We start from the raw sequence: 13,073 nt of genomic DNA, 5'->3' as shown, positions 1-13,073 counted from the left end.
GAAATGCCCACGTCAACCATCTCCACAGATGACACTTCAGCCTCCTCTCCTGCAAGCAACTCACATGCAGCGACATCAGAGATTTCCATAACATCAGTATCAACAGTCACCACTGGAGGAAACACAAAACACACATCACACTCTGAAGCAGCAAGTTTTACCCCAGTCACCTCAACGCTCTCAATGTCAACTGGACTAAGAGAACACTCCATGGCACGCTCTTCAGTCACTTCTGCTTCAGAGACAACAGCGTCTTCTCAAAGCCACAGGACACAGCCCACGGACAGCACCAGAGAATCTCAAAGCAGCACGAGATTGGCAGTGATCACAACAACCCCTTCATCCTCCCTAAATGGACACACCCTTACAGAGAGCACCTCACAGGAGACATCCACCTCTGGGGAAGCAAGGACCTCATCTCCTTCCAGCATCAGCCACAAACCTTCCACAGTGTCAGAAATGCCCATGTCAACAATCTCCACAGATGACACTTCAGCCTCTTCCAGTACAAGCAACAGACATCAAATGACATCAGAGTTCCGCCAAACACCAATCGCCACAGACACCACTGAAGGAAACACAAAACACACATCATACCCTGAAACAGCAAATTTTACTGTAGTCACCTCAATACTCTCAAGGACAACTGGAGTAGTGGAACAGTCCACGGCACCCACTTCCATCACTTCTGCTTCAGAGACATTAGCATCTTCTCAATGCCACGGGACTCAGACCATGGACACCATCAGGGAATCTCAAACCAGCACTATCTCAGCAATGATCACATCAACTCCTTCATCATCCCTAAGTGGACACACCCTTACAGAGAGCATCTCACAGGAGACTTCCACTTCTGGAGAAGCACACACTTCATCTCCTTCTAATGTCAGCCACAAACCTGCCACAGTGTCAGAAATGTCCCCGACAACATCCTCCACAGATGACACTTCAGCCTCCTCTCCTGCAAGCAACTCACATGCAGTGACATCAGAGGTTTTCATAACACCAATATCAACAGACACCACTGGAGGAAACACAAAACACACATCACACTCTGAAACAGCAAGTTTTACCCCAGTCACCTCAACGCTCTCAATGTCAACTGGACTAAGAGAACACTCCATGGCACCCTCTTCAGTCACTTCTGCTTCAGAGACAACGGCGTCTTCTCAAAGTCACAGGACTCAGACCATGGACACCATCAGGGAATCTCAAACCAGCACTATCTCAGCAGTGATCACATCAACTTCTTCATCGTCCCTAAGTGGACACACCCTTACAGAGGGCACCTCACAGGAGACATCCACCTCTGGGGAAGCAAGGACCTCATCTCCTTCCAGCATCAGCCACAAACCTTCCACAGTGTCAGAAATGCCCACATCAACAATCTCCACAGATGACACTTCAGCCTCTGCCAGTACAAGCAACAGACATCAAATGACATCAGAGTTCCGCCAAACACCAATCTCCACAGACACCACCGTAGGAAACACAAAACACACATCATACCCTGAAACAGCAACTTTTACTGCACTCACCTCAATACCCTCAAGGACATCTGGAATAGAGGAACAGTCCACGGCACCCTCTTCCATCACTTCTGCTTCAGAGACAACAGCGTCTTCTCAAAGCCACGGGACTCAGACCATGGACACCATCAGGGAATCTCAAACCGGCACTATCTCAGCAGTGATCACATCAACTCCTTCATTTTCCCTAAGTGGACACACCCTTTCAGAGGGCATCTCACAGGAGACTCCCACCTCTGGGGAAGGAAGGACTTCATCTCATTCCAGCATCAGCCACACACCTTCTGCAACCTCAGAAATGTCCCCGACAACATCCTCCACAGATGATACTTCAGCCTCTTCCAATACAAGCAACAGACATCAAATGACATCAGAGTTCCCCCAAATGCCTGTTTCCACAGACACCACTGAAGAAAACACAAAACATATATCATACCCTGAAACTGGAAGTTTAACCCCAGTCACCTCAATACTCTCAGTGTCAACTGGACTAAGAGAACACTCCACAGCACGCTCTTCAGTCACTTCTGCTTCAGAGACAACAGCGTCTTCTCAAAGCCACAGGACACAGCCCACGGACAGCACCAGAGAATCTCAAAGCAGCACGAGATTGGCAGTGATCACAACAACCCCTTCATCCTCCCTAAATGGACACACCCTTACAGAGAGCACCTCACAGGAGACATCCACCTCTGGGGAAGCAAGGACCTCATCTCCTTCCAGCATCAGCCACAAACCTTCCACAGTGTCAGAAATGCCCACATCAACAATCTCCACAGATGACACTTCAGCCTCTGCCAGTACAAGCAACAGACATCAAATGACATCAGAGTTCCGCCAAACACCAATCTCCACAGACACCACTGTAGGAAACACAAAACACACATCATACCCTGAAACAGCAAATTTTACTGTAGTCACCTCAATACCCTCAAGGACAACTGGAGTAGAGGAACAGTCCACGGCACCCTCTTCCATCACTTCTGCTTCAGAGACAACAGCATCTTCTCAAAGCTACGGGACTCAGACCATGGACACCATCAGGGAATCTCAAACCAGCACTATCTCAGCAGTGATCACATCAACTCCTTCATTTTCCCTAAGTGGACACACCCTTACAGAGAGCATCTCACAGGAGACTTCCACCTCTGGGGAAGCGCAGACTTCATCTCCTTCTAGTGTCAGCCACAAACCTTCCACAGTGTCAGAAATGCCCACGTCAACAATCTCCACAGAAGACACTTCAGCCTCTTCCAGTACAAGCAACAGACATCAAATGACATCAGAGTTCCTCCAAACACCAACCTCCACAGACACCACTGTAGGAAACACAAAACACGCATCATACCCTGAAACAGCAAGTTTTACTGCTGTCACCTCAATACTCTCAAGGACAACTGGAGTAGAGGAACAGTCCACGGCACCCTCTTCCATCACTTCTACCCCAGAGACATCAGCATCTTCTCAAAGTTACAGGACTCAAACCATGGAGACCATCAGGGAATCTCAAACCAGCACTATCTCAGCAGTGATCACATCAACTTTTTCACTGTCCCTAAGTGGACACACCCTTACAGAGGGCATCTCACAGGAGACATCCACCCCTGAGAATGCAAGCACTTCATCTCCTTCCAGCGTCAGCCACAAACCTTCGGCAACCTCAGAAATGCCCCTGTCAACATCCTCCACAAATGACACTTCAGCCTTTTCCCATGCAAGCAACTCACATGCAGTGACATCAGAGGTTTCCATAACACCAGCATCAACAGACACCACTGTAGGATACACAAAACATGCAACACACCCTGAAATAGGAAGTTTTACTCCAGTCACCTCAACACTCTCAAGGGCCACTGGAGTAGAAGGACACACAACACCCTCCTCTTCCATTACATCTACTGCAGAGATGACAGCATCTTCTCATGACTACAGGACTCAGAGCACGGAGACCAGCAGAGAATCTCAAACCGACACTACGTCAGTCTTCATCACCTCAACTCCTTCATCTTCCCTAAATGGACACACTCTTACAGAGATCGTCTCACAGGAGATATCCACCTCTAGGAAAGAAAGCACCCTATCCTCTTCTAGTGTCAGCATTGCACCTCTAACAACATCAGTTTTATTGACAGCACCAACCTCAACAGATACCACTGTAGGTAATGGAAAGGACACATCAACTCCTATTACTAGAACTGTTATTCCAGTCCCTTCAACAGTACCCATGAAAAGTGGACTAGAAGTACAATCAATTGCAATCTTTTCCAGCACATCTACTCCAGGAACATCAGCATCTACCCAGAATTACCAGACTCCAAGCCTAGAGACCACCAGAGAATCTGAATTCAGTGAAATTACATCAGCAACCACATCAGCTCTTTTATCTTTACCCAGTGGACATACTCTTTCAGGGAGAATTCCTCCAGAAATATCTCCTTCAGGTGAAGCAATCACTTCACCTACTTCCAGTGACAGTAAAACACCTTTGATGACATCAGAGACATTGACAGCCTCAACTTCAATAGACACTACTGTGGAAAATACAGGAGATACATCCCTACCTGTAACTAGTAGTTTTCCTCCATTCATTCCTAATGTTTCTACAACATGGCAGTCAGCAATACAACCAACACCACTGTCTATCAGTACTCCAGCTCCAAAAACATCTACAGTTTTCCATACCCACGCAGACACAGAGACAGCAGGATGGCCTCATTCCAGCAGTTCAATGTCATTCATTCCAGATAAAACAACATTCACTTCCTCATCCTTCAGTGATAGCAGTCACACAACTCAGTCACAAAAAGAACTGTTTTCAACACCAATGGCTTCCACTATACTGGTTACAGAAAGTTCATCTTCCTCAATAGCTAGCAGTATTTCTTGGGTTACCTCTACAGTCTCAACAGTAGATGAAGAAGTGCCAACCCCACACTCCTATCTAAGCACATCTCCTCAGGAAACAACAGTGGCAATTTCCAAGTCTCACTGGACACAAGGCATAGGGACCACTGGAGATATTCATGTCAGCAGAAGCTCCAATGTAACCCAAACCATCAAAACAGTTACATCTGCATCTCCTTCATCCTTACTAAGTGAACACACATCTCAACAAACTATAACAGCAAGCCCAGCAAGGCAGTCAACACCACTCTCTAGCAGCACCTCTTCTCAAGAATCATCAGTTGTTTCCCAGATAGGTCATACTCAAGGTCCACGGACCACACAAGAATCCCAAACCACAAGTTTAATCTTCCCCATGACAGACACAATCAAGACAGTCACATCTGCAACTTCTCCTTTCAAATCAAGTGGACATTTGCCCTCAGAAAATGTTCCTCAGGATACACCCACCACAGGTGAAGTTACAACCTTCACACCAGCACCCTCAAGGGACAGCCACACAACTCAGGTCACTACCACTACCACAGAACTATGGACGTCACCAACCAGTGCTGACACCAGCCCGGGAACATTAAGAGGCACATCACTTTCCATTAAAAGCACCACTTTTCAGAGCTCTGTAGTTTCAACAACACTAGGCCCAAGAGGACAATCAACATCCCCTGCTTCTAGTGCCTCACCTGACACATCAGCCATTTCCCAAACCCACCAGACACAAAGCAGAGTGACCACTGGAGAACCACATACCAACACACCAGCCTCCTTGGTAACAGATACCACCTTTTTGGCAGACACCCTCTTGGTGGGCACAGCTACAGCTTCTTCATCTACAGCAAGCAGCCAAACAACTTTAGGAAATGCTTTCCCAGGAATATCCACCTCAGATAAGATCAAGAGTTTCTCACCAACTTTCTTCAGGGAAAACCACATAACTCAATCAAAAACTGAATTGTTGTCCTCTGCAGCAAGTCATGACACTACTCCAGGAACCATGGAATTGGTGTCCGTTATTGTCCCCAACACCTCTCAAGAAATATCAGCTGTTTCCCAGAAGGCTCAGACTCAAATTATAGGAAGCACCAGAGGATCTGAAGCCATAAGCTCAGTCTCCCAGGTGACTGACACCTTCTCAACAGTTATACCTCTACCTCCTTCATCTACACCAAATGTGCACATGTTACCAAAAACCACTGCCCACACTCTGTCATCTTCAGACACCAGCACAACACTTATCTCCAACCCAGTCAGAGACAGCCACAGAACCCAAACAGCAATGCCAACTTTGTTATCTGGGGCAACTGAAGGGCCGACTACTGTTGTCTCTACCACCCTGAGTGATGTAGCCTCTCATTCTCCTTCTACAGTTATGGTCACAAGTGAAGTCCAGAGAACAGCTCCAAGCTCAGCCCTCCATAAAAACATGACTGCAGTGACCATTTCCCCTGTGGGTTCTGTCAGTAACTCCATGACAAATACCATGCAAGTCCCAACTTCCTCAGTGGGTGAGTCAAGCTCACCCATTTCTGAGCATCCTGCAACTGTTCAAACAGTAGCCTCTACTACTAACCCTACTACAAGGCCAATGTATATGAGTTCTAAGAGTAATCATAACAGTGTTGCTGGATCCATACCAACTTTGTCATTTCAACCTACAACATATTCTTCAATCAAGACCACTCCTGATACTTCTTCAGTGTCTAAGTATTCTAAGAGTCCATTGCCTACTCTACAGCCATCCACAGACTATGCTTTCTCTGACTTTACTTCCTCTGGTAATATGGGCACAGCTCAGACCATATCAAGTTTCTATACTTCAACCAGTGACTCTTCATTCTCTCAATCAGCCCCTGGCCCTGCAGTCACCTGGAGCTCCACCACTCTATTCACAGGGCACTCTGCTCCTCTGTCTGTTACCAGCACTTTCCCAGCATCCACTGCATCCTCAAGCTCCATTGTGAAGACTCAGACACCAGGTAGGTGGGGATTCCAATATCTCAGTCTCTTACAGTGGCCCCATTGGCTCAATTCAGCCTAGAGTGCTTGAGAGAGATGGTGAGTTGACACTACCAGGCTGGCATTGAGGACAGGTCTACAAGAAGATGAGGTGAGTGGGGGTGTGGTGAGTGACAGGCTCACCATTTCCTCTGTCCCAAGTAGACAATTGTTTATGTTCATGGAGTGATTTGGTTATGACCAAAAGACATAAAAGAGACTTTCTAGCTGTCTCTTCCAGCTCCTGAAGTCTGTGACTCTCTTTGACTCTGCTACTTTCCGACTATAAGACCCACTCCAGTTTTCTCTCCCTGCATGCCCAGGAGCAATCACAACTTCACTGAGGACAGGCAGCCAGAGAAGCACAACAACATCACTACCACCAACAACCTCCCAGACCCTTACAACGTCCACTCCCAGCACATCTACAAGCAAACACTCAACTGCTGTCCCAGTCCCTATCAAGCCCAAGAAAGGTAAGTGATTCTGTAGACCTGGGGCCCCTCTACCTTGGGTTGGAGAGGATTGAGTTAGATGTAGATGCTGTAGTTGTAGCAGCCTGATTGGATCTACCAGTGAGGACCCTTGTGGGTAGCTGGGGGAGCCAGTTCTGTGGATACCTCTACTGTCTCATCTGGGCCATGGGAAGTCCAGCTGTTCCCCATCTCCACTTTAGAAGGGTGATGTAACTGAATACTCAGTCTCAGCCTGCTTGCTCATGGACTACCCTCTCAGGTTGTGAGCTCTCACAGGGGACAATGAGACAGCATCAGAGCTGGGTGTTGAGGGCTGGCTTTGTACATAGCACTGGGCGAAGAGGTGGAAATAGAGAAATGATTAAGGTGCTGTTCAGTAAGAGATCTGATGCCTGGATAGGTGCAATTAGAGGAATAGATGCAGGGTATTAGACACACAATGGAAGACCTCTAGGGGGCATTCGGGTGTGCTTAAGGTGAAGAGGAGGCTTCCTGGAAAGAATGAATAGGAGTCGGGGAAGGGGAAGTGTCCCAAGCAGACAGGAGGCTTGAACAGCTTGAATAAAGGTGTAAACATGAAAAGTAGTCCCAGTGTCGCACAGGGAGGAGATCCCAAAGCACTTGGGGATGCTGGAAGCAAAGTGAAGAGTGATGAGAAATGGGGCTTCCATGTGAGGGACCAAGGAAGACATGGCTAGATTTGTATTTCTGAATGATGCTATGTTGGTTGGAGCATTGAATGAATTTCGAGGAGGCCAGGAAAGATGTATACAGACTGTTGTGGTATTCCAAGCAAACCAGGGGAGGACTGCCAGGAAAGAAAGGAGGAGAGCCATTTGAGAAATAGTTAGGGCAAGGTTTCTCAAACTAGAGCCCAAGTACTTCTAAGGAGTCCGAGGACAAATTCTGGGGGGTCTTCCAGTTTATCTAGAGAAATACCATCTTGGGAAATAAGTCTCATTCTACAAAATGGTATTTCAATTATTCATCTTCACAACATTGGAGGAGTTTTATCTTTGAATCCTTGAAGGAATAATTTGTTGGTATTCTGATAGCAGGACCTTTTTGGAAATGGATGAGAGTACCCACCGAAGGGGTAAAATGAAGAGATGGGTTAAATGCAAGTGGCGACGGGGAGAGAGGAGTCTTTGATGGCTCCCAGTTGGGTGGAGGAGAAGCTTGGGGAAGCTCTCTGTCAGCCCTAAAGAAGTCAAGGCCCATGAGAACTTCCTGCTCTTCTTTGTACTGGCCCAGGTGTTTCCCTCTTTCCCTATGGACCAAGCGTTGGAGATCAGGAGTTTGTCAGGAGGACTGTGGACTTCACCTCACCACTCTTCAAGCCCCAGATTGGCTTCCCTCTTGGCTCCTCTCTCCGGGATTACCTCTATGTGAGTCTGCAGCTGCAGCCCAAAGGGCAGGACATGTGACCTGCTTTTCTCTCTAGGGCTAGGAGATGGCCTGTGACAACGACCATGGCAGAAAGGAAGGGGGAATGCAACAAGCAACACCTACTAGGCACCTACTGTGTCCCTGCCAGTGGCTCAGTTTGCATTCACATTCTTTAATGTCACAGTGCCAGCTGAGGGAGACTGGGAACTAGGCGAGGCTCCCACTACCCTCATGGACAAAAGCGTCTTCACATCAGTATAGAGATCTTGGGGTCCAATAAGCTCTCCACTATTTTCAGGGGACCTTTTTATGAGTAGGAAGCTCTACTTGGGAAACAACCTTTTGATGCTGTTTACATTTTCTATAATTATTTCCTGGTTCCTCAGTCCAAGTTCCCCATAGCTTCTGGAAGAGAGTTGGAATGCTAGTCATGGCCCCTGCAGCTCTCAGGGGCGGGTGTGGGGAGCTGAGGCAGGACATGCTAAGATAGGGCAACACAGCGATGGGAGTGAAAGTAGCAATCCTCTTGGCCCCATCTGATGTGGATGGAGCTTCAGGATGGGGCTGAGGAGATTCACACAGAGGTCTCTATTCTCTGATGGGCCCATGTATAGGTGGGGTCAGCCACTGAAGCAGGGCAAAACATACCATGTCAGGAAGGACTTAGAACAGAGGAGTGTCCTGCAGGTTATGAGCATTTGAGTGTGAACTATGTAAAGTGGGCTCTCCCAGCAGGCGGGGAGATGAATGTATGACCTTGTAGAGGTTGTTGACATCTCTAAAGTTCTACCCAGAACTTGGGGGTCACACTTCTGAGGAGCTTGCCCAAGGCTGGGACATTTCCTTCCTGACTCCCTCCTTGAATACTAATCAGAAGAGCCTTTGTCTCCAGTTCACAGATAATGGCCAGATCATTTTCCCAGAGTCAGAGTACCAGATTTTCTCCTACCCCAATCCTCCCCTTAGAGGCTTCACAGGCTGGGACCCTGTGGCCCTGGTGGCTCCATTCTGGGATGATGCTGATTTTTCCAGCAGCCATGGAACCATATTTTACCAGGTAAGCCTTTCAGACTCCAGCATTCGGGATCCCTCAGCAGCCAGCAAGGATAGACAAAGGGCTATGTTGAGGGTATGCAAGTGTTACTGCTGTCAGAGCCTGGGCTCGGTGTGGGCAGAGAGTGATGCTTAAATATGAGGGTGGAGAGGAAACTGCAGGACTGTTACACAGACTCAGGAATACCCTATCACAACCATGAGAAGACCTGCAGTTGGTACCCTCATTTCCTTGTCTTTTCTGCCTTCCTTTCCTAGGAATATGAGACACTCTATAATGAACACAACCTGCTAGTCTGGCAGGTGGAGTCTTGGATTAAAAAGTTCGCACACATCCGGAACTACAAAGCCAGGTGGACCCTAAAGGTCACATGGGTCAGTGCCCCTGCCTATCCTGCCCAATGGACCTTTGGGGTGAGTGGACCAATGAATAGCTCCCTGAGAACCATTTGGAAGCCAGATATCCTAGAGTGCTAGGCAGGGGACATTCTTCTAACTTCCTCTCTGATTCAAGGACACATTGCTGATTATAGCACCATTTCACCCCACCCTGTTTGCTGAGCACTCACCTAATACTCCTTGGGTTGAAACATTGGAAATGGAATTTTTGCCAGCTGTTGGCAATTTATATGGCTCAACCTGATATTATTATCCACATTTTAGAGATGAGGAAGATGATGGTTAGAGAGGTTAAGCAACCTGCTCAAGGTCACCCAGCTGGCAAATGACAAAACCAGGCTTGGAACTGAGGTTTTTCTGGACTTCCAACTCTGGCTTTCAGCTGCAAGGCCATCCTATGGAAATGGTTGCACCACACAGTGTCCTTGCTCTTCCTTCTGGGGACTCAGCTCTTATAGTCCTTGTGTGTGATCTAAAGTCACTCATTTCCTTCATTGGTTCAACAAGTTCATTGGTTACCTACTTTGTACAAGCACAGTGCTTAGCATCTGCCTTCAGAGAACCTCCAGTCTCACCTGCTGTCATCCGTCTACAATATTTAGGTTAAGGGGACATTTGGACAATGTCCTTAAAAATATCCCAGGGAAACTAAATAGGCCTCTCTCAGCTCTCTGGGGTCATGGCTACTCTTTCTGAGGCCTGAGGCTTTCTCACACAGTCTTCTAACTGGATCCTAAACCAGAGCCCTTTATTGCCCCTCCCTGGACAGAAGTCATAAAGCAGGCAAATCCACCATGGAAGGGGCTTTGACACCCAGGGTGAAAGCTGCCCTACACCATCCCTAACTTGCTCTGGGTAGGCCAGGAAAAGATGATGTGGGTGCCTGGGCAAGGGTGTGGGGAGTGAGATGGGACATCAGGAAGGAGACCCCAGATCTCTCACAGGCATCCCTATGTTTGTCTCCAATCAACCTCCAGACCAACACCTACCAGGCCATCCTCTCCACAGACGGGAGCAGGTCCTACGCCCTGTTTCTCTACCAAAGTGGTGGTATGCAGTGGGATGTGACCCAGCGCCCAGGCAACCCAGTCCTCATGGGCTTCTCCAGGTAGGACACGGACAGTCAGCACTGAGTAGAAAATAGGAAGTGGTGCAGGGCAGGGATTTTGCTGTGCACCCACCCCCATCCCCCAGGACAGGCATGAAGCCTCCTCACTGTTGCTTCTGACTCGCCTACTCTGCCTCCTGCTTCTTGCTATTTCAAATTAAAAGATACCCATTCACTTGGCCATTCTCTTTCCCATCCCAGTCCCCACACATTGTAATAATTCCCAGAGCTTTGACTTCTCTGATATCTATGGACATTAGACAACCTTTCTTGACTTCTCAAATATCCCAATAGTAACAGCCAACATTCATTACACTATTCATTTGATTATCACAAAAACCGCATGAAGGAGATACTCTTTGTTACCCATTCCGCAAGTAAGAAAACTGAGGTAAAAATAGATCAGTAATTGCCCAAAGTCACAGAGCTGGGAAGCAGCAAAGAAGGAACTGGAACCCAGACATTTGAAGCTGAAATCTGCCTTCCTGACTTCTGGTGGGCTGAGAATTAGCCCCTCACCCAAGGCACCAACAGTTTGTGTGGGGTCAGTGGGAAAGACAGAGAGTGGGGGCATGGGGCTGTGGATTCCTCTTTATGAAGGTGACTCGATCTCTGGCAACAGTTCTCAATCACAGCATTTCCAGATGCTGGTGTGTGCAATCAATTGTGAAGGTCACGTGTAATTTGCTACTGGTAATTGCTGCAAATTCTCTGAGATCGTGTTCAGGGTTGCCCCTATAATTACATTGCTTTCACTTGCTTTCTGATGTGCTGTAAAAGAGAAAAGAGTGGAATTATCCAAGTAGCTAGGGATTTCACACCCTCCTGAGTAGCCCGTGGTATGTGTCACACCTGCGTGCCTCACCTCACCTGTGTCAGAGAGGAAGCAAGGTGAGGAGTCACTGCTCTGAGGCATGCACCCAGAGTGAGGCTACAAACTCCACTCTAGGATTTCCCTTTTCCTGGAGCAGTGCTGTGAGCCTCAACACCAAGGGTGGTACACCCATTGCATCAGATCCTCTCTCAGTTCTGAGGGATCTACAGATGTTACAGCATTTAATCCTCACAATACTGTGAGGTGGATGCTACTGTTGTCTCTTTCCTACCAATGTAAAACCTACAGATCCAAGAGGTTAAGTAACTTGCTCATGGCAACCATGTTACTAAGGGCTGGAATCGGGCACTGAATCCATGCTTGTCTAAATGCAGAGACTGGCTTTTAGCCCTCACCATGTACCGTCCCCTACACAGACCTCTGTCCCATCCCCAGTTGAAGGGAAACTAATCAGAAGGAGGCCTGAACTCTGTTGTTTTCACACCCCTGTCTCATAACCAACTTCTTATAGTTAGCAACCAGATGTAGAATAGATTAGGGTCATCCCACCCTTCACCCCCCATCTCTGCCCTCTCCTGCCTGCTGCTGGGAGTCAGTGATGCTGGCTGACTGAACTGACTTCATAACTGACTGACAAGCTGATATCTAATAATTAGCTGGAATAATTAATCTTTCCAACTGACTGGATGAATGCATAACTTGCCGACTGAGAGAAAAGACCCTGGGAGTGACAGAGACCTGAAATTCTTTCCTTTGCCTGCAGTGGAGATGGGTATTTTGAAAACAGCCCACTGACATTCCAGCCAGTGTGGGAGAAGTATCATCCAGACCAATTCCTGAATTCCAACTCAGGTAAAAGCACCACCTCTCCACCCATGAGCTGGACTCAAGTCCTTCTGTCCTCAACTCCAGGTGTCATGACAGTCCTAGAGAGGCAGCTCTGTAGCGTCTCCACCATCCCAAAGGGTGTCCCCGGCATCATCTGACCCCCAAGTGTAATCAGGACTTGGCACTACCCAAGGCACAGCTGGTACCTTCTGCACCCTCATGTAGTACAGTCTCAATTGGAGCTATATGTCTTTTCCCTGGGATGAGGCAAACCCAGGTCTCTCAGTGGGGCCCAGAGCCTGGGAGTGAGGACAGGGTCATGGCAGGAGGTGGGGATGTGAATGGGCACTGAGGACGATACTCCAAGTGTCCTGTCCCGGAGCTGGAATGAGAATCCCGATGAGATCCCTTGAGGGAATCTACCAAGAGGAGTTCTAGAGGTCTGACATTCTTTCAGTCATCATTTGTTGAGCACACACTGTGTGCTGGATGCTGTGCTAGTCAGGAATATGAAGGGGAAAAAAAAGGAAAAAGACTATGTTTGCTCTTTTTTTTTAATT

General features: G+C 47.8%; 1 protein-coding gene across 2 annotated transcripts in view; it reads left to right on the top strand.

Annotated features, from left to right (window-relative positions):
* The window catches only part of MUC4 (mucin 4, cell surface associated), a 48,602-nt gene that overhangs the window by 19,077 nt on the left and 16,452 nt on the right, over positions 1-13,073 (top strand). Inside the window, exons 1-7 of one of the 2 annotated variants that reach the window (XM_045037064.1) lie at positions 1,721-6,406; positions 6,749-6,901; positions 8,156-8,289; positions 9,183-9,347; positions 9,602-9,757; positions 10,720-10,850; positions 12,449-12,537. In XM_045037064.1, coding sequence (XP_044892999.1) covers positions 1,828-6,406; positions 6,749-6,901; positions 8,156-8,289; positions 9,183-9,347; positions 9,602-9,757; positions 10,720-10,850; positions 12,449-12,537 — 5,407 coding nt within the window. In that variant the 5' untranslated portion in view covers positions 1,721-1,827. Of the gene's footprint in view, positions 1-1,720; positions 6,407-6,748; positions 6,902-8,155; positions 8,290-9,182; positions 9,348-9,601; positions 9,758-10,719; positions 10,851-12,448; positions 12,538-13,073 lie in introns of those variants that run through there. The other variant, XM_023260256.2, reaches the window with a different exon arrangement.

Source organism: Felis catus, chromosome C2 (assembly GCF_018350175.1).
Source record: "Felis catus isolate Fca126 chromosome C2, F.catus_Fca126_mat1.0, whole genome shotgun sequence".
NCBI lineage: Eukaryota > Metazoa > Chordata > Mammalia > Carnivora > Felidae > Felis > Felis catus.
The sequence above is the reverse complement of the archived record's forward strand: the minus strand, read 5'-3'. Positions and strand labels throughout refer to the sequence as shown.